General features: G+C 34.9%; 1 protein-coding gene across 7 annotated transcripts in view; it reads right to left on the bottom strand.

Annotated features, from left to right (window-relative positions):
• Positions 1–1,405: 1,405 nt before the first annotated feature.
• Positions 1,406–23,605, bottom strand: part of PDLIM5 (PDZ and LIM domain 5) — a 350,516-nt gene continuing 328,316 nt past the window's right edge. For all 7 annotated transcript variants that reach the window (XM_053703441.1, XM_053703442.1, XM_053703443.1 and 4 more), the window contains 3 exons: positions 20,454–20,574; positions 12,253–12,368; positions 1,406–8,803 (listed from right to left, as the gene is read on the bottom strand). In XM_053703441.1, the coding sequence (XP_053559416.1) occupies positions 8,714–8,803; positions 12,253–12,368; positions 20,454–20,574 (327 nt within the window). In that variant the 3' untranslated portion in view covers positions 1,406–8,713. The remainder of the gene's footprint in view (positions 8,804–12,252; positions 12,369–20,453; positions 20,575–23,605) is intronic.

The raw sequence follows: 23,605 nt of genomic DNA, 5'->3' as shown, positions 1-23,605 counted from the left end.
TGTGGTGAGGGGTGTATTTATAGGCATTTGGAGGTTTGGGAAAACTTTGCCCCTCCTGGTAGGATTGTATAACCCATATGTCACTAGCTCATGGACTCTTATCAATTACATGAAAGAAAGAGACTTGTTTGTTTCCTTCAAATTAGGCACTATATCTCTGACCTCTGGACTAAATATGGCCTTGACTGTCCCCTTGGTCTTCTCCATAATGGGATTAGACTATTCCAGGATGGGTGCATTCTATTTCTTTATAATCTACTAGTTTTCATCGTCAGATTTGGGCACTATGGGAAGTGGCTTCAAGCAAAATGGCAGAAAACCCATCAGGATGTTCAAATTCAAGCCATTCAAAATAGTTTTAAATTGATTTGTAAATCTTGATCCCAACTTGCAGAGATCTTATGTAAAGTTAACAGCTCATGTCTGTATACTCCAGAGAAATTATCCAAATGGTATAAAAAAAAATCTATAATTTGCTCAATGTAGTTCCGGCCAGGCAGGTATTCTTCATTACTTTTGGTCAGGTCATAAAATTTCAGTTATGGACTCAGATTAATTATTGGCTGAATAAAGTACTTTGTCTTGAGTTCTCCATTGCCCCACACCATATTTTTTTTTACAAGTTACTTAATGGACTGCCGAAATAATAACTTAATGAACACAATTATATTACAAACTAGGAACCTCTTGCTCAACAACAGCTGGAAGGCAACCTACACACCTACATTTCTTCATTTCAATAAAATGTTGATTGCTCAACTTATTATAGAACATCATTCTTTACAGAATCCAAACAACCAATTAGAATGTTTCTTTCATAAATGGTTGGCATTTACTCAAACTCTACCTGACAATGTACAAGTGCAATTGTTGTGCCCTTTTCGCAATACAAATTTTGTTCTAAAAAGTGTTTATGCAGGACATTTCCCACGTTCCTGGGCCCAATAGGGGCCTTCTGGTTCTGTAATGTACCTGTTAAGTGACTTAACAGGTACTAATTGAAGTAAACCATATATTATATTATATTTGGGGAATTTCAGTGATAAGATGGGGGGGTGACAAACTTCTTTTTTTGTTGTTAGTTCCGTTTCCTCAATAATATATTAATTCTATTTGCTTTATTAGAATTCTAATTGTAACTTTAGAAAATGATAACTAAGCAGTCAATCTTTATCTCCGTTCTCCTAATTTGTCAAGATTTCAATGATATTTGGATTTGATACTTGATGTTCATGATTATATATGGGTATATTCTGTAATTATTCTGTTATAAAAAAAAAAGAGAATTAAAAAAAAAAAAAAAAAACCCCCACAGTTTTATCATTTTCCTGTTCCACTGCACAGCTCACAATAATGCTGCAAGTTACTAAAACATTATACAAATACATTAAAAAGTCCACAACCATTCTTGGTAAACAAAAGCCTTTTATTTATGTGCACTGTTAAATGTTACATTTTATTCCCTATTACATGGATAAACATTGTGTTGATTCATTTAATGTATTATTTCACAAACATTTAGTGATGGCAGAGAAAAAAAAATGACAGACAGTATTGCTAAACGGGGATTGACACAGTGACTGGTCTTTGGTACACATAGCATCCAGAATTTGTTCAGATGTAGCTTTCTTACATTTTATTAGTAATTATTATTACTGCTGTCTTTCTATTGAAAAGCAAATACATTTCTGTTATAGTGATCAGATACATTCCAGACTGACAATGATTTTAGCATATTGTTTGCAGATTAAAAAAAGGTTTATATCAGACATTTATATGTTTGGTTATCTTCCATCTGTAATCTGAAACTGCAATGTGTACAATACATGTAGTATCTAATTATATATATATATATATATATATATATATATATATATATATATATATATATATATATATATATTTTCACACACACAAACACACATACATATATAGATATGCTCACACATACATACTCATTTGTGTATGATTTGCATAGAAGAGGAAAATAAGAAGCATACTGCTCTGTATTGTATCAGAATCCAAATTTAGTATTGAATTTAGCAGATTTTTCCCTGAAGTGCAAGATTTAGTAAATAAAATGGACATCTGAAACTAATTTGCAGTCTTAAGCTGGCTGTGAATCACCTCATAGTTGCAAACTGATTAATGTGGAAATGAAGTGTACATATGACAAATTAAATGTCCCCAAACCATATCCTTAACGTATTGATTGTATTGTGACCAAATAGTAACAACTGTATTAATATATATGCCTACGCATAAGAGTATCTTCACTCAGGATGTTTAAATAATACAATGCAGTTTGCACACATCTACTTTTTATAGTGAAGCAGATTATATGAGAAGTCTAGAGTGTAAAGCAAATACATAATTACCGTCATATATGGCAAAACTAATGCAATGGATATTCAGAATTCCAGAAAATGAATTACAACCAATACTTTTGTATCAAGAAGTATAACAACCCATATGAATATATAGGGATATAAATCCAAAACAACAAAGAGGTATATTCGAGTCTCTTAGAAGTTTCTTGCACTGTACTTTATACCATTGTTTTCAACACTGGAGGCTTTGTATTGAGAGATACATTGCATTGCAGCTACTTTAATGCTTAAGAGCTCACCAAAAACATTCCAATCCATAAAGAAAATATGATTTACAGGGTTAAACTAAAAGTAAACAATGCTTTAAAAAAAGAGACCATCTTATTTGACACTAGAATGTACCTTTCCAACTTAAAGACCAGATTTGTCATTCTCTAGACAGCAAACATTTGCAGGTCCATCTGGGATCACAACTTGCAGGCACCGTTCGCTGCCCATATTTATCACTTCATGAACAGAGGCTCATTAAACACCACTACCTGCTGTTGCTCAGCTAAACACTTGACTGTAATGAATTGGCAAAACCCTGAAAATGTTGACAACAAAATAACAATTTTGCAACAATGTGCTCAGTAATTTTTGTTATATGACTTTAAAAAAAAAAGTTTAATTTGACTGAATCTAAGAAAACACTTCTAGGTCTACAGTTTTTATACACCAGCTGCTTTGACCTGCCATTTATAACAGACAAATAATGTGATATAACACCTACATGTGCATTGTATGCAGAAATGTTGGCTTTCATAAGGAACTTTTTCAAAAGTATATATGAAAGTAAAAAGCACCATCTGAAAGCAATATTTGGTACAATTAGAATTTATGTGTGTATAACAAATTGCATATGGAGGCAGGCAATGATTCACAGTTCTTTCTCTCATCCTCTGTGCCTCTAATGCTCAAGTCTATCAAACATAACTTATGTTTTGTGTTGTCTTTGTGTGTCCATCTTGCACACGTTCTCTAATCTTTACCTTACCTTGTGCAGTCAAGAATGTTTTACAAACAATAGCCAATGGATTTATTCCATAGGAAAATACAACTCAGAGGCCAGAGTAGAACTACAGTAATATGGATGGGTATATAACTTTTTCTATGTTGAAAGCTGTTATCTTCTTCCACTATCAACTCAGAGAGATAAAATGGCACTGGCCCTGACTGTTTCAGTTACTTTTAAAACAAATAATTTGGTGGTGCAACATTCATTGTAAACAATTCAGCCAAACAAATTATCCTTCCATTTTCTAACTACTAATGGAAAATAAATAGGATTACTTAGTGAATTTGTACATTTAGTATATTACTTTAATATACTGCCCAAAAGGGTTATAATTATATGCAATTAATCAGTATTGAAACAATATATATGTATAGAAGAATTCTAAAATGTTAAAAAAAAAAATATTTATAAGATTACTTGCTGTTTAAAGGGACAGTCTAGTATAAATTAAACGTTCATTATTCAGATAGGACTTTTCATTTAAATCCACTTTCCAATTTACTTTAATCATCAAATTTGCTTTTTTCTCTTGATATTCTTAGTTTAAACTAAACATAGGTAGGCTCATATGCTAATTTCTAAGCCTTTGAGGGCTGCCTCTTATCTCATGCTTTTATATCTCTTTTCAACACAAAAAGACAGAAAGTACACGTGGGCTATATAGATAACACTGTGTTCAGGCACAGAAAGTTATTTAAGATCTAGCACAATGCAATGCTAAATTTAAGACAATAGATAATAAACAGTCTCAGTCATGTGATCAGGAGGCTGGAAGAAGGTTCCTAGATACAAGGTAATAACAGAGGTAAAAAGTATATTAATATAACTGTGTTGGTTATGCAAAACTAGGGAATGGGTAATAAAGGAATTATCTATCTTTTAAAACAATAACAATTCTATAGTAGACTGTCCCTTTAAACAGAAACTTGAAAACAGTGCAAAAAACCCCCAAAACAATGATAAGAAGTCTAAATTCTTGACGTATGTCCATTAACATTTATGAGGATCGTATTTTAAGAACTTATAAAATTTTTACTAACATGACCATTATTCAAAGCTGCTGCCTAAAAATATTAATAATTATAAATTTTCCATTATAGCTTCAAGTATGCTAAATATGTTACACAGATTATTCTGTAGTATTAAAATAAAACAACTGTTTATATTGAATTCCATAACAAAGCATTACAAATATTAAAGACTTAAAGGCCAACGTGTTGGCTATCATATTTTTCTCCCAATCACCATTAAAATTTACAGACTTATAAATTAGCATCAAATAAGATCTCTAATACTTTAACAATAAAGGTCAGCATCAAAATATAAGAATAGATTAAAAAGTAAAGTACATGTATTTAATACAGAATTAACAACCGTTTATTAAAGAGATGTTAAACTTAAAATATTGATATCATGCATAGTAGCAATTAAATATTCCATTGAATATATTTTGCATAACACAATGCCAAGTTAAAGTTATTTTAAATGATATTAAAATGAATAGGAAATGCACCTTTAAGCACAATTAGGTCTTGGGGGCCAACTCTTTATTGGCTGATATGGACAGCTCCCACAGCCCTAATAGCCGACAGGGAAAATGCCCAATTGAATAAAAACAAGTTATTTTACCCAGCAGAGAATCATGAAAGATAAATAGATAGATAGATAGATAGATAGATAGATGATAGATAGATAGATAAATAAATAGATAGAGATACCCTCTTCTGGATCTAAAATAAGATTAACTTTAATGTGCCTTTAAGGATTATCATGAAAAATGATCAAATACTAGATTTAATGCACATGTAATACATCTAGCCAAGTCACAATTATCTAGACTCAGTTTGTAGTGTTGGTGTAAATTGCGCTATCACATTTTCGTTCCTAGCCAATCATTACACACCACTTACAGATTTCCCCTTTCATATCATTGTGCAACTCAATAATGCATCACAGTAGGTGTTTCTGTAAATAAATGCTGATGATGTGCTTCTGTATCTAACACAAAATTTGTCTTTTTCAAAGTCACAATAGAACATTCAAGATTAAAAACACAAAACAGTAACAAAGTTACTATATTTGTCTTAAATTTTCAGTAAAGCAATCAATGCTTATCAATTTACATGAAAGTTAATGTCCTTATTTATTTATTTTACATCATAGCAGGTTCAGGCTTTTGATCCTGCATCCATTCATATTTACTTATAAACTTACAAACCAGAAAGAAGGGTTTAATAGTCTCTTATTGAAATAAGTAAGGCATGATTTAAGATTTGAAATCATGAATTTCTAGCTTACTTGCTGCCCTTGATGGCCCCGCTAGACTCATCAAGCATTTGTCAGTATAATTTCAAATGATATTATTGAACATTTGTCTAATGCAATTGAAACTTTTAAACATATTTAAAAGGACATAAAACACGCTGGGATGGAGACAAAATAGAATATGTACTTTAATTACTTTACCTGTAAATTATACTGCAGTGTCTCGCCATTGAACCTTTCTTTTTAAGTTTCCGAATTGTACAGCTCTAACTCCCCACACACATTTCCTTCTATGGCTGTATCTATATCTACCTTTGCTTTGGTAGAATGTCGACTTTAAAGGGACAATGAACCCAATTTTTTTTCTTTCATGATTCGGATAGAGCATGACATTTTAATCAACTATCTAATTTACGCCTCCTATTAGCAAGAGAACGAAGAAAAAATGATATCTTTATTTTAAAAGCAGGAAAAAAAATCTTAGCAGCCAGCCCATTTTAGGTTCAGCACCATGGATAGTGCTTGCTTATTGGAGGCTTACATTTACCCACCAATAAGCAAGCATAACCCAGGTTCTCAACTAAAAATGGCCTGGCTCCTATGCATCACATTCCTGCTTATAAAGATAGCAAAAGAATGAAGAAAATTGATAATAGGAGTAAATTAGAAAGTTGCTTAAAATTGCATGCTCTATCTGAATAATGAAAGAAAAAAAATGGGTTTAGTGTCCCTTTAACACTCATGATTTGCTGAAGCATGCCTAGAAGCAAATAAGCAGCTGTGAAATACAACGCCTGTCTTTCGGGAGCTAAATATATGGGGGTGGATCAGACTACTCCAAACAACATGGCTATGTAATTCATTTTGCTTATTTTTGAAAATTATTTTAAAAAAAAATTGCCAGTAATTTTTAAACCATTTTTTTATGCAAACTATTTTAACTAGCCCTTTTAGGATATGCACAGATCTCAATATGTTTTGTGGCACATTAACTGCTAAGGAGATGTGACCAATAAAGAAACAATCTTATCAGCCTGCATAATAATACTCTTCATTTGTTCAAGGTATCTCCCCCTAAAGAAGCACAGAAAAGTTGTCATAGAACTTTTCAAAGGCACATATTTAATGCTGTTCCTCTATGCATACATATGCACTCACACTCAGATAACATATAAGCATGAAGGAATCTGATATCTGTATCCCTCCCATAATTGCCTGGGAAACTGAAACAAATGCTAAATGATCATAAAATAGAAGTTAAGATAATGGCATAATTACATTGTCATGTTACAGCCATGTACGCAAGCAGGGTAAAGATTGTAAATAATAATAACTAGTATTTATATAGCGCCTTTCACCTAGTGGGACTCAAAGCACTTTAACTATAACTATATAGTTGTCTTAAAGCTTACTTTTGCATCACAAAAAGCATGGAACTCTTTTTTTTATGCATAAATTAAAAAACCTCATTGACAACCTACAAATGCTGAACAGCACTTCATTATATAATTTTATAGTTCCTTTAAAAAAAATTAAGGATGTTTTATAAAAGAAATACCAAATCCCAATCAACTCCTGTAAGTCTGCTTTCCTTATTTTGAAAGAAATCACATCTTCTGGGTTTGTATAAAACTGGACAATACAGCTTTATGTGCTAAACATGTAAAACACATACATTAATATGAAACAATGTGAAAGAACAACAACATAATTCTAAACTTCCCACGAATACCTTCTGCATTGCCACATAACAGAAACAACATGGCTACCAGAGTCCACAATCTGAAAAAAAAAACAACGATCCTCATGCCAACCATAAACATATATATATTAAACAACTTTCCAATTGTCTTCTGTTATCAAATTTGCTTTGTACTCTTGGTATCTTTTAATGAAGAGTAAAACTAGGTAGGTTCATAAGGAGTGTGCACCTTTCGTTAGTACTCTATGGCAGCAGTGTTTTGCAACATTGTATAACAAAGTTACAAATAATGTTGCAAAACTGCTGCCGTAGAGTACTTAAGATACGTGCACACTCCTGAGCTCCTATGAGCCTACCTAGTTCTACGCTTCAATAAAAGATACAAAAAGCAAATTTGATAACAGAAGTAAATTGGAAAGTTGTTTAAGATTGCATGCTCTATCTAAATCATGAAAGTTTAATTTTGACTTTACCGTTCCTTTAATTTTTTTAATTTTTTTTGAGAAATAGTATATTCTGTTCACACTTTGGATGTTTTGTTCTAGAAATCCCATTGTTGTGTGAATATTTAATGTTCATAATCCACTATACTAATATAACAGGATTATAACATACAAACATTTGTAGTGACTTTGAATAATGTCCTTATCTCCTACACCCATACACAAGCGCAACCATAGTATGAAAAAGGCACAATTTCATCTATTTGTTAACACAAAACGAATTCACTCAGTGGAGTAGGATACTACAATATTGGTATTTTCCTAAATAAAATCTATTCATTGTCAACACTTTAGTCTAAAAGCATTCTGTCAAATACTAATGAGATTAGATAGACTTTAATTTCACATATATAACAGCCCATATTGTTTAGTCGTACCCCACTGCTTCCAGCGCTACAGAATTTGGCCGTGCTATACAAATAAATGATAATAATAATAAATGTACATCTCAGTGTGTCCGTCTTATTATTTGTATTGGAGTTCTAAGTGTGCTAAACCAATGAGTATGTGCAACAAGCAGATTATTTACGATTTTATATTATGCTGTAACAATGAACAAGCCGTGCTATGCTGACATTATCTACAGCTATTTTATAAGAGGAACTTTGCATAGAATAAAGATGTGACCCTAAATAAGTTAGATTTACACTTTAGGTTGTGCAAGATAGTTTCAAACAGCACAGCAGCATCTGAATTTTACATAAACTAAACCAAATACCAAGATTTATATATCAGACTTCCTATAGACATTAGTAGATAAAGGGTCGAACTGTCTGCCAACATAATTTTTAACAACAGATTTTAGTATTGCAGATTTCTTAGGAAGCAGAAGCACGCAATTTGGCTCTGGATGTCTTCAGATGTTCACAACATGAGCATGTTTCTTGCAAAGTGGTTTATCCTTCTTCGAAAAAAAGGTTTTCCCTTCCAAACTTTCACAGCACACCTACGGGGGAAAGTCACAAAGCAATTAAAGAAAGTTTTAGATTTAATGACATTAATGGAACAAAATTAAGGTCTTTAAGATGTGTCACTGTCCACCAATAAAGCAGTAGGAGATTAGCCAGTAAGCAATCAGGCCTTCAGGCCTAGTTGGACTTTTTGTTAGCTTCAAAACCAAAACAACTTTATCTCAATCTTTTTGAAGGAAAATATTTTAACATGTTTAATATAGTGCTCTTTCATATGCATGCTATAATTATTCTCTTAGAATTTTCTGTCCCTTTAAACTAATCACTCATTTTACTGTAAAACGGGTACAGGTATACCCCGCTCATACAGCGGGTTAGGGACCGGAGCCCCGCTGTAAAGTGAAAACCGCCTTAAAGTGAAACACGGCAGTTTTAGCTTTCTTTTCACTTGCCAGTATGTTTAAAGACTTAAAAAAATGTTTGAACTAACAAATATTAGTGGTGCAATAGAGCTACGTTTAGTTTAACACTAGCACGGCACAGTATTCAATTAGTATTCAATAAATACTGTACCTGTAAAATAGTGACAATTACTGTAGTAAAATTTGCCAGACTATAGCACTGAGACACAGATTGCACTGTAATGATGTAAACAGAGTGAACTAAGCATAATAAAATGGTAACAGTCACTTTTCTTGCAATCTCACGATGATTACAGCACTGTTTCAAAATCCTTGGAGGCTGAACTTCAGCTCCACAAAGCGCTGCATTAGCGAAGCGCTGTAAAGTGAGGTATACCTGTATTCTATAAAAGCTTCCATATTAAACATAAGGTTTCAAATGTAAAAATATAAATTGGAAAATACATAGATCTTAAACTGAAGAAAAAAAAACTTTGAACATGTTTAATCTCACAGATAGCTGTAGTTAAAATCATTTTTTTATTTACTGTTAAATTCCTTTTTTCATGTTCCTTGTGAAAGCACAGTCACCAGAAGAGCTCTTTATCATTTGGTTAACATCCAGCAGCTCCCTCTACTCCTGTCCAAAATAGTTTCTTCTCTTCTTCTTTCCTACTTCTCTGACAAATGAACTAATTCTCTTCAGCTAGAATATGTAGCTCTGGCCCACTCCTTGTACATTCATGAGTACAGCAAGGGTCCGTGCTGTTATTGTCTCATCAGCCAGATCTTGATGGCCTCTCACTTCCATACACATATACTGTAAGGCTCAAAAAAGGCAATACGCTTTCCCACAATCCCTTCTTGTCCGGTTGTGGGTTATGACTGGAATTCAATACACTGTATACAAGCTCTTCACTACAGGACAGATTTCCCTACAGATCCTCTGAGTGCTGTGTGGATTTTTACCCACATAGCATTCCTGTGCATGCTGGTCTCTGGAAAGGGCGAACCTTGAAATGGCTACTCTAACAGTTAAAGGGATACTAAACCCTTTTTTCATGATTCAGATAGAGCATGCAATTTTAAGCAGTTTTCTAATTTACTCCTATTATTAATTTGTCTTTGTTCTCTTGCTATCTTTATTTAAAAAGAAGAAATGTTAAAGCTTAGGAGCCGGCCCATATTAGGTTTAGCACCCTGGATAGCGCTTGCTTATTGGTGGCGACATTAAGCTGCCAATAAGCAAGCATATCACAGGTTCTGAACCAAAATGGCCCGGCTCCTAAGCGTTACATTCCTGCATTTAAAATAAAGATACCAAGAGAACGAAGAAAAAGTGATAATAGGAGTAAATTATAAAGTTACTTAAAATCACATGCTCTACCTGAATTTTTAAATAAAAATTTGGGTTTGTATCCCTTTAATATAAAGTCCAGGATTCTCCTATATACCCTTAAAGATTCTGTAAGAACAAGAGATATGGATTGGAGAGCCTACACAATTCTTGAAGCACCTGCCAGGGTGCTATTTTCTCACTTCTGCCACTCAGTACCAAAATTCCCTATAACAGTTACATATATTTTATACCCCAAGCAACATGTATCTGGCCACCAGATACCCTTTTTCACAGTTTTTTCCTATTCTGTGGCTTTACTCAGCCATTCACATACCACACAATCTCTACCAAACATGGAGTATATTTTAGAGTAATAGGTAACACAACTAAGGAAGAATGCTCTAATCCAACAGACCAGTGCTTCATGCGTCATCTCTATAACTGCACAGAAAGATTTATCAGTACATGTTCTATACCATTCTGCTCTAGCATGACTGATTGAAGCTTACTTTTTATGAAGCTGTTTGCATTAGAATGATAATTACTAATTAAATTAAAAACGAGGATGGAATGAGGACCATTTGGCAGTCCTATTGGTATTAACAACGAATATATAGCATTTTCTATTAGCATGCACACATTTTGCAAAATAAAATCAGCAACTGGTCACATCCCCCAGACAAAAAAAAAGCGTAAAGTCAAAACTAAACATTAATGTTTCAGAAAGAGCTTGCAATTTTAAATACATTCTGAATTTTCTTCTATTATCAAATTTGCTCTGATGTCTTTGCATCATTTGTTTAAGAATACAAATAGGTAGGCTGATATGGCAGCAGTGTTTGCAACTATGTATAACATTGCTGCCATATGGCTAAAGACACATGCACGCTTCTGAGCTCACCTTGGATTAAACAAACATACCAAGAGATCTAAGCAAAACAGATAAAGAAGTAAATCTGAAAGTTGCTTAACATTTCATGCTGAAACCAATCCATTTAATTTTGACTCTACTGTCCCTTTGTTGGTTGTATTGGAGGCTGCAAAATTATGAATCTGCTGATATTGTTGTTTTGCAAAAAAAGTACCCCTACATTTTAAAAACAAGTGCATGCTTGTTACTAGGTAATGCAATAAATGCATTTCTGTTATATTTCAACTCCCATGTCCCTTAAAACCCAAAATCTTTCTTTCATGATTCAGATAGAACATACAAATTTAAACAACATTACAATTTACTTCTATTATTTAATTTGCTTCATTTTTTAGATATCGTTATGAGAAGAAAAAGCAATGCACATGGGTGAGCCAATCACATGAGGCTTCTATGCAGCAACCAATCAGCAGCTACTGAGCATATCTAGATATGCTTTTCAGCAAAGAATATCAAGAGAATAAAATAAATTAGATAATAGAATTAAATTAGAAAGATGCTTAAAATTGCATTCTCTTTCTAAATCATGAAAGAAAAAGTGTGGGTTTCATGTCCCTTTAAACAAAGGGTGAAACAATAATGACAGAATTTCATGCCTTTTATACACTTTGATATATATTTTCTTTTGGAATGATGGAATGATTTTACTTCCCACAAAATTCAATGATTCCAGAAGTTTAAAAGTCCTAAAAGCAAAAATGATATTTTGCATGTTCTTTGGCATTAAAAACATATAAGTCCTTCCAGCATTTATAAGGTCAGGCAGTATAACATCTTGCTCAGCATCGTACATGATCCTAGCAGTGTACTTACTGTGCATACAAAGCACGTGTTGTGCCAGGTGTGTCCAAGGGCTTCCAGGAACCTGTCTCCAGCTTCAACGGGGAATTCACATCCATGACACATTGTACCAAACATAGAATAATAATCTAAGCAACAAGAAATGTAAAGATTACTATTTCCATACACTCTAGATTACTATAAGAATAAATTAATAAAATACAGTTAAGCTATTCCAATAAGAATAACAGAGCACATACTGCAGAAACATGGCTAATGACTAGAGGTGGTTTAAATGGTCAGAAAGGTCAAAACTGAAATGTGCATAAGTGCATCTCAATTGTAAATACAAGCATTTTTGCAATATATTTCAAATAGCAAACTCTAGTAAAAGTTAATAGTCTTTCAGCAGCATACTCACATATGCTGCCTTTGACTAGAGGATCAGGAATCAAATAGCATGCCTGCTGTGAGAGTAGTGTGTATAGTGTCTGTATAAAATGAATTTGTGTCCTACAAGCCATTGCTGACTCGCTGAAAGGTGCAGTGTATGCATTTTGGTGCACTCACAGCTTAATGCTTCTATTTAAAATGTAAATGCAACCATGAACATTGACATTTTGAAGTTTCTATCCCTTTAATGCCATAGGAACATAACAGTAGATATAATGACTATATATATATATATATATATATATATATATATATATATATATATATATATATATATATATATATATATATATAAAAAATTAAGAGTACACATATTTCTCAATTCACCTTTCAAGCACTCCAATTTATCTATAGCGCTCTGCCTACAGACTAGGCACCTGCACATTAGTGCACTTGCTTGGGAATGTGAATTGATTCCCAGTGCAGAAATGTGGTTCCTAAATGGTTATCAGGCAACAATTCAATTCTTAAAGATTTTTATTTTTTTGAAAAGACAATGGGGTCGATTTACTAAAGTGCGGACGGACATGATACGATGTAACGTATCATGTCCGCCGCACATCGATAAATGCCGACAGCATACGCTGTTGGCATTTATCATTGCACAAGCAGTTCTGGTAAACTGCTTGTGCAATGCTGCTCCCTGCAGATTCACAGCCAATCAGCCACTAGCAGGTGATGTCAATCAACCCGATCGTATAGAATTGGGCGGATTGAAGACCGCAGCCTCAGAGGCATTGGACAAGTTATGGAGCAGCAGTCTTTAGATCGCTGCATCATATTTACTGTTTCCAGCAAGCCTGAAGGCTCGGACGGAAAAAGGGGACATCAAGCTCCCCTCGGAGCTTGATAATTCGGCCCCAATATATTGAGAAGTCTTTGTATTTATAAGTAAATGTTTACACAGAGGTATTATAACTAATGCTCTTTCAATGCCTCATCTTTACTGTATCATTTCAATAGAATATTGCTGTTCACTTCAGGCTGCGTACAATGTGCATTTTGCTGTAACATTTATGTGATTCTTATCGGAAAGCTGTAACTTGATTTAAATTGGTATTATCCAACACTGGAATATGGTCATAATCCTCAAATATCCCAAAGAATGCCCATCATCTAAGTTTTATGAAGAGGGAAAAAAAAATCCTGAATAGCATATTCAGCTGTTGTATATTCTGTCAGCTCCAAATATTAAGTGCTGTTCAGCAACTCAATGAATGCTTGAAGCCACAGAAGATCAAAACAGCATATCAGGGAAATTAAAGGCACTTGAAACTTTTAAGCCATTTTTGTGTGATTCGTACTATAGAGCATACTTTTTGTGATTCATATAGAACATTTTAAACGCTTTTCAAATATACTTCTGTTATCAAATCTGCTGTATTCTCTTTGTATCCTTTGTTGAAGGAGCAGTGATGCAACACTGCAGTTTTTCTTGACTTCAGTCCTTGGGTACCCCTAACAGGCCAGAGTTTCATGATATCCTAACTAGGGAACAGGTGAAATAATCAGATGATCAGTAACCATAGTTACTAACCTGCGCTCACCCATAAGCTGATTATTTAATGTATGCTCTAGTTAAGACATCATGACAACTGGGCCTGAACAAATCATGTGAGCCAATGACAATAACATAATTTATGTAAGAACTTACCTGATAAATTCATTTCTTTCATATTAGCAAGAGTCCATGAGCTAGTGACGTATGGGATATACATTCCTACCAGGAGGGGCAAAGTTTCCCAAACCTCAAAATGCCTATAAATACACCCCTCACCACACCCACAAATCAGTTTAACGAATAGCCAAGAAGTGGGGTGATAAGAAAAAAGTGCGAAAGCATAAAAAATAAGGAATTGGAATAATTGTGCTTTATACAAAAAAATCATAACCACCACAAAAAGGGTGGGCCTCATGGACTCTTGCTAATATGAAAGAAATGAATTTATCAGGTAAGTTGTTACATAAATTATGTTTTCTTTCATGTAATTAGCAAGAGTCCATGAGCTAGTGACGTATGGGATATAAATACCCAAGATGTGGATCTTTCACACAAGAGTCACTAGAGAGGGAGGGATAAAATAAAGACAGCCAATTCCGCTGACAAATAATCCACACCCAAAACAAAGTTTAAATCTTATAATGAAAAAAACTGAAAATATAAGCAGAAGAATCAAACTGAAACAGCTGCCTGAAGTACTTTTCTACCAAAGACTGCTTCTGAGGAAGAAAACACATCAAAATTATAGAATTTAGTAAAAGTATGCAAAGAAGACCAAGCTGCTGCTTTGCAAATCTGATCAACCGAAGCTTCATTCCTAAATGTCGAGGAAGTAGAGACTGACCTAGTTGAATGAGCTGTAATCCTTTGAGGCGGAGTTCTACCCGACTCAACATAAGCATGATGAATCAAAGACTTTAACCACGATGCCAAAGAAATGGCAGAAGCCTTCTGACCTTTCCTAAAACCAGAAAAGATAACAAATAGACTAGAAGTCTTTCGGAAATCTTTAGTAGCTTCAACATAATATTTCAAAGCTCTAACTACATCCAAAGAATGCAACGATCTTTCCTTAGAATTCTTAGGATTAGGACACAATGAAGGAACTACAATCTCTCTACTAATGTTGTTAGAATTCACAACCTTAGGTAAAAATTGAAATGAAGTTCGCAAAACCGCCTTATCCTGATGAAAAATCAGAAAAGGAGACTCACAAGAAAGAGCAGATAATTCAGAAACTCTTCTAGCAGAAGAGATGGCCAAAAGAAACAAAACTTTCCAAGAAAGTAATTTAATATCCAGCGAATGCATGGGTTCAAACGGAGGAGCTTGAAGAGCCCCCAGAACCAAATTCAAACTCCAAGGAGGAGAGATTGACTTAATGACAGGTTTTATACGAACTAAAGCCTGTACAAAACAATGAATATCAGGAAGATTAGCAATCTTTCTGTGAAAAAAAAAAACAGAAAGAGCAGAGATTTGTCCTTTCAAGGAACTTGCAGACAAACCTTTATCCAAACCATCCTGAAGAAACTGTAAAATTCTAGGAATTCTAAAAGAATGCCAGGAAAAATGATGAGAAGAACACCAAGAAATGTAAGTCTTCCAAACTCGATAATATATCTTCCTAGATACAGATTTACGAGCCTGTAACATAGTATTAATTACAGAGTCAGAGAAACCTCTATGACTGAGAATCAAGCGTTCAATCTCCATACCTTCAAATTTAAGGATTTGAGATCCTGATGGAAAAAAGGACCTTGCGATAGAAGGTCTGGTCTTAATGGAAGAGTCCATGGGTGGCAAGTAGCCATCCGGACAAGATCCGCATACCAAAACCTGTGAGGCCATGCTGGAGCCACCAGCAGAACAGACAAACGCTCCTTTAGAATCTTGGAAATCACTCTTGGAAGAAGAACTAGAGGCGGAAAGATATAGGCAGGATGATACTTCCAAGGAAGTGACAATGCATCCACTGCTTCCGCCTGAGGATCCCTGGATCTGGACAGATACCTGGGAAGTTTCTTGTTTAGATGGGAAGCCATCAGATCTATTTCTGGAAGTCCCCACATTTGAACAATCTGAAGAAATACTTCTGGATGAAGAGACGTCTCGCCCGGATGTAATGTCTGGCGACTGAGATAATCCGCTTCCCAATTGTCTATACCTGGGATATGAACCGCAGAAATTAGACAGGAGCTGGATTCCGCCCAAACAAGTATTCGAGATACTTCTTTCATAGCCAGAGGACTGTGAGTCCCTCCTTGATGATTGACATATGCCACGGTTGTGACATTGTCCGTCTGAAAACAAATGAATGACTCTCTCTTTAGAAGAGGCCATGACTGAAGAGCTCTGAAAATTGCACGGAGTTCCAAAATGTTGATTGGTAATCTCACCTCCTGAGATTCCCAAACCCCTTGAGCTGTCAGGGACCCCCATACAGCTCCCCAACCTCTCAGACTTGCATCTGTTGAGATTACAGTCCAGGTCGGAAGAACAAAAGAAGCCCCCTGAACTAAACGATGGTGGTCTGTCCACCACGTCAGAGAGTGTCGTACAATCGGTTTTAAAGATATTAATTGAGATATCTTTGTATAATCCCTGCACAACTGGTTCAGCATACAGAGCTGAAGAGGTCGCATGTGAAAACGAGCAAAGGGGATCGCGTCCGATGCAGCAGTCATAAGACCTAGAATTTCCATGCATAAGGCTACCGAAGGGAATGATTGAGACTGAAGGTTTCGACAAGCTGAAACCAATTTCAGACGTCTTTTGTCCATTAGCGACAGAGTCATGGACACTGAATCTATCTGGAAACCTAAAAAGGTTACCCTTGTCTGAGGAGTCAACGAACTCTTTGGTAAATTGATCCTCCAACCATGTTCTCGAAGAAACAATACAAGTTGATTCGTATGAGATTCTGCTAAAAGTGAAGACTGAGCAAGTACCAAGATATCGTCCAAATAAGGAAATACCACAATACCCTGTTCTCTGATTACAGATAGAAGGGCACCGAGAACCTTTGTAAAAATCCTTGGAGCTGTCGCTAGGCCAAACGGCAGAGCCACAAACTGGTAATGCTTGTCTAGGAAAGAGAATCTCAGAAACTGATAGTGATCTGGATGAATCGGAATATGCAGATATGCATCTTGTAAATCTATTGTGGACATATAATGCCCTTGCTGAACAAAAAGGCAGAATAGTCCTTATAGTTACCATTTTGAATGTTGGTATCCTTACATAACGATTCAATATTTTTAAATCCAGAACTGGTCTGAAGGAATTCTCCTTCTTTGGTACAATGAAGAGATTTGAGTAAAACCCCAGCCCCTGTTCCAGAACTGGAACTGGCACAATTACTCCAGCCAACTCTAGATCTGAAACACATTTCAGAAATGCTTGAGCCTTCACTGGATTTATTGGGACATGGGAAAGAAAAAATCTTCTTGCAGGAGGCCTTATCTTGAAGCCTATTCTGTATCCTTGTGAAACAATGTTCTGAATCCAAAGATTGTGAATCGAATTGATCCAAATTTCTTTGAAAAAATGTAATCTGCCCCCTACCAGCTGTGCTGGAATGAGGGCCGCACCTTCATGTGGACTTGGAAGCTGGCTTTGGCTTTCTAAAGGGCTTGGATTTATTCCAGACTGGAGATGGTTTCCAAACTGAAACCGTTCCAGTAGGGGAAGGATCAGGCTTTTGTTCCTTATTGTGACGAAAGGAACAAAAACGATTAGCAGACCTAAATTTACCTTTAGATTTTTTATCCTGTGGTAAAAAAGTTCCTTTCCCCCCAGTAACAGTTGAAATAATAGAATCCAACTGTGAACCAAACAATTTATTACCTTGGAAAGAAAGGGAAAGCAAAGTTGACTTAGAAGACATATTAGCATTCCAAGTTTTAAGCCATAAAGCTCTTCTAGCTAAAATAGCTAAAGACATATACCTGACATCAACCCTAATGATATCAAAGATGGCATCACAAATAAAATTATTAGCATGTTGAAGAAGATTAACAATGCTATGAGTATTGTGATCTGTTACTTGTTGTGCTAAAGCTTCTAACCAGAAAGTTGAAGCTGCAGCAACATCTGCCAAAGAAATAGCAGGTCTAAGAAGATTACCTGAACATAAGTAAGCTTTTCTTAGAAAGGATTCAATTTTCCTATCTAAAGGATCCTTAAAGGAAGTACTATCTGCCGTAGGAATAGTAGTACGTTTAGCAAGAGTAGAGATAGCCCCATCAACTTTAGGGATTTTGTCCCAAAACTCTAATCTGTCAGATGGCACAGGATATAATTGTTTAAACCGTTTAGAAGGAGTAAATGAATTACCCATATTATTCCATTCCCTGGAGATTACTTGAGAAATAGCATCAGGGACGGGAAAAAACCCCGGAATAACCGCAGGATATTTAAAAACCGTATTCAAACGTTTAGATTTAGTAACAAGAGGACCAGAATCCTCTATTTCTAATGCAATTAAGACTTCTTTAAGTAAAGAACGAATAAATTCCATTTTAAATAAATAAGAAGATTAATCAGTATCAATCTCTGAAACAGAATCCCCATAACCAGAAAATTCAGTATTAGAAACAGAATCAGAATGATGATGTTCGTTTAAAAAGTCATCTGAAGCTTTAAAAGACCTTTTACGATTACTGGAAGGAGGAATAACAGACATAGCCTTCTTAATAAATTTAGAAACAAAATCTCTTATGTTAACAGGAACACCCTGAATATTAGATGTTGATGGAACAGCAACAGGTAATGGAACATTACTAAAGGAAATATTTTCTGCATTAACAAGTTTGTCATGACATTCATCACAAACAACAGCTGGAGAAACAGTTACCACAAGCTTACAACAAATACACTTAACTTTGGTAGATCCAGCATCAGGCAGTGATTTTCCAGAAGTGGCTTCTGATTCAGGGTCAACCTGAGACATCTTGCAATATGTAATAGAAAAAACAACATATAAAGCAAAATTGGTCAAATTCCTTAAATGACAGTTTCAGGAATGGGAAAAGAATGCCAATGAATAAGCCTCTAGCAAACCAGAAGCAATAAGCAATAAGACTTAAATATTGTGGAGACAACAATGACGCTCAAATTTTTTTAGCGCCAAAAAAGACGCCCACATTATTTGGCGCCTAAATGCTTTTGGCGCCAAAAATGACGCCACATCCGGTAACGCCGACATTTTTGGCGCAAAAAACGTCAAAAAAATGACGTAACTTACGGCGATACGTATGACGCCGAAAATGAGAAATTTTTTGTGCCAAGAAAGTCTGCACCAAGAATGACGCAATAAAATGAAGCATTTTCAGCCCCCGCAAGCCTAACAGCCCACAGGAAAAAGTCAAATTTTAAGGTAAGAAAAAAAATATTTATGCATTATCCCAAATATGAAACTGACTGTCTGAAATAAGGAACGGTGAATATCCTGAATCAAGGCAAATAAATGTTTAAACACATATATTTAGAACTTTATACAAAAGTGCCCAACCATATCTTAGAGTGTCACAAAATAAGACTTACTTACCCCCGGACACTCTTCTACATGTAGTAGAAAGCCAAACCAGTACTGAAACGAGAATCAGTAGAGGTAATGGTATATATAAGAGTATATCGTCGATCTGAAAAGGGAGGTAAGAGATGAATCTCTACGACCGATAACAGAGAACCTATGAAATAGACCCCGTAGAAGGAGATCATTGAATTCAAACAGGCAATACTCTCTTCACATCCCTCTGACATTCACTGCACACTGAGAGGAAAACCGGGCTCCAGCCTGCTGCGAAGCGCATATCAACGTAGAATCTAGCACAAACTTACTTCACCACCTCCAAGGGAGGCAAAGTTTGTAAAACTGATTTGTGGGTGTGGTGAGGGGTGTATTTATAGGCATTTTGAGGTTTGGGAAACTTTGCCCCTCCTGGTAGGAATGTATATCCCATACGTCACTAGCTCATGGACTCTTGCTAATTACATGAAAGAAATATAGCTAAAAGATGTAAATTAGAGACTTGTTTAAAATTGCATGCTCTATCTGAATCATAAACCTGCAAAATATAGATTACACTGCAAGTAGATTGATATACTCCTTGTTTAGTTATTTCAATAATCTTGTACAAAAGTCTTCATTTACATGTGCAGGAAAGTATAAACTACAAAAAAGGGAGATTAGAAGTGGGACAATATTTTGTTCCCCTTACAGGTAACATTTGGTGGATGCCTGTTTAATAACGCAATACTCTGTAGACCTACTAACCTGTTTCACAGTATGGTTCACCATCCTCCAAATGAAATACACCATTGCGTATTGGTTTGTTACAGGCCACGCACACAAAGCAGGAGACATGCCAGGCCTGCTTCAATGCATTGATGACTTCCTATATTAGGTAAGGAACAGAGACAAGTACATCAATACATGATCTGAATAGTAATGGTATACATAGGTTTATAGTTTTTGCACATGAAAAAAAAACACTCTCTTTATTCCGGTCTCAAGACACAGTGATATGAGAAACAAATTAATAATTAATGCTCTTTCAACCTAGCTGGTTCTTCATTTACAATAATAAAAAAAATATCTGGTGGAACTTTAGATTAACAGTCTTGCCAAGAAATATGATTTTATTTGTTCTGCTGGGATAGTGTTTTAATAACATATGAATATATATTAAAAGGACAGTCTACACCAGAATTTTTATTGTTTTAAAAGATAGATAATCCCTTTATTATCCATTTGCCAGTTTTGCATAACTAACACAGTTATAATAATATACTTTTAACCTCTGTGATTATCTTGTATCTAAGCCTCTGCAAACTGCCCATTTTTTCAGTTCTTTTGACAGACTTGCAGTCTAGCCAATCAGTGCCTGCTCCCAGATAACTTCTTGTGCACGAGCACAGTGTTATCTATATGAAATACGTGAACTAACTCCCTCTAGTGGTGAAAAACTGTTAAAATGCAATCTGAAAGAGGTGGGCTTCAAGGTCTAAGAAATTAGCATATGAACCTCCTAGGTTAAGCTTTCAACTAAGAATACCAAGAGAACAAAGCAAAATTGGTGATAAAAGTAAATTGGAAAATAGTTTAAAATTACATGCTCTATCTGAATCATGAAAGTTTATTTTGGCCTAGACTGTCCCACATACTAAGGACCACATACTCTTATGAACTTGACTCCTTGCTAAGCCAGCAGAATTCATTATGAATGAAATAAACAGCTGAAATATTTTTCAGACCTCAAAGACAGCAAATAGCCCACTTTTTGGAAAATCAGCTTTAGTAGCTTGAATTATTCTTCAATCAAATCTTAAATCAGGGCCTGGTTTTGGCTGTAGAGGATCGCTCATGTCTGAATCTGCAGTCTCCATTAATAATGTGCATCATTGTATACAATATATATCATTGTCTGACCCGTTTAGGCCTTGCAGTGTCATTTTTTATCTTATTATTTTTAAAACTGTAAACTGACTTTTGTTATTTCCCCTATACAACATTATGTTCCTGCATCAAGGGGAACTGACTACACAATCAAATAATACATTTCACAGCATCTAAATTTTATGGGGCAATAACTTCTGTTCTATTCTGTGATGCATAGATATTATCTATCCTCCTGTAAGAGAGGCTCTGGTTTCTTTTGCATTAAAACCAGACCACACTTGTCAGTATGGCTGACAGACCCTCTTCAAAGAAAAGCCGTGAATGGACTGATGATGCCATTAGGTTTTTGTTTTTTCTTCAAACATTTATATGTTTATGCCTACATTATATTTACATGTTTTTTTTGTTTAAATGTATAGGTTTTAATTGTATTTGTGTTCATGTGTGTGGATTGTATATTACGGCAAGTATCATGACATCAAAATCACCATCGAGGTCTTAGAAACATTTCAAATGTAATTTTATTAGTAGAAGGACACTCCCTTTTAAAAGCCTCTTATCTCTTCTTTTAGGGCGATTTGGTGACAGTTGTTTTACTACATATAACAAAAAATGTTATGTGAAATTCAAAAAACACTAAATAAAACATTAAACACTAAATGAATCATTGCTTGAATTATATATTCAGAGAAAAGATTAGGCTGTGAATAATTTGTAAATGTATTTTTAAAATTGATACAATTATTTAAATATTGAAAAAAAATAAGGGTAAAGTTAGTGTCCATAAAACAGTGGGCACTGCCATTTTGTAACTTAGGTAACCTTTTTTGCGGAGGCCAATGAGAAATGGTTATAAATGGCTTACTAGAGTGTGCAACCAATGACTGTGTGGAATATAGCTGTGTCTGCACTTCCATGTTTCATATATAACTTGAATTGGAAAACCCACAATATTCAGAATTAAATTACAGAAAAGAAGAATAAAATAAATAATGAAAGTATATTGCAAAGTGTTTTACTACATGTGATTAAACCATTTATATTAACCTATTGAGGTGATTAGTGTCTCTCTAAGAATTAAGAACCACTAAAGAAGACAGAAAAGGTGGCATTAAGACAAACTATAATAAGAAATGAAAGAATAGACTGAAGCTCAGCTTTGTTTTCATAAATGAAAACTCAGTTTTTCTACAACATAGTTTGCTGAAATTCTCCTGGAAACCTTTGGGAAGCTGCTGTAGTCGTTGTGCAGGAGATTAGTGAGTTATATCCACTTTATTTGCTGTTATGTATTGCAAGCAATGGCAGTACCAGTTTCCTATGGATCATACACTTATAGGGTTTGCTTCCTCCTTTCTTTGTATTTTTCTTTAAAAACTTTTTTAAGAATTAAAATATAGTTATGAAAAGGAGGTACAGTTTGTACTATTTCCATCAGTTGGGCTTCAAAACAAACTTCTTACATAATACAAGTGTTTGCTGTTTTGCAGATTTTCTAATGTGGAATATTTTGTTATTTTTCCAAAATTATATCAATTTTTAGTGGTCGTCTATAGATACATAGGGGCCGAATTATCATTGTGTGAGCGGACATGATCTGATATTGCGGATCATGTCCGCTGCACATCGATAAATGCTGACAGCATACGCACTCGGCATTTATCATTGCACCAGCAGTTCTGTGAACTGCTGGTTGCAATTACCACCCAATACTAACCCTAAGCGGCCACTAGCAGGAGGTGTCAATCAACCCAATCATATTTGATCGGGTGACGATGTCTGTCCGCTGCTTTAGAGCAGGTGGATAGGTTATGGAGCATCGGTCTTTAGACCGCTGCTTCATAACTTGTGGTTTTCGGCGAGCCTTAAAGGCTCACCAGAAACACGGACATCAAGATCCATACGGAGCTTGATAAATATGCCCCATAGTGTTTTTGAGCACAGTATTTTATGCACCACACATAATAGACACACACTAGTGCATTAAAACACATACACAGTTCTTAAAGCTGATTTTTTTTTTTTCC

The sequence above is a fragment of the Bombina bombina genome, chromosome 2, assembly GCF_027579735.1.
Source record: "Bombina bombina isolate aBomBom1 chromosome 2, aBomBom1.pri, whole genome shotgun sequence".
NCBI classification, from domain to species: domain Eukaryota; kingdom Metazoa; phylum Chordata; class Amphibia; order Anura; family Bombinatoridae; genus Bombina; species Bombina bombina.
The sequence above is the reverse complement of the archived record's forward strand: the minus strand, read 5'-3'. Positions and strand labels throughout refer to the sequence as shown.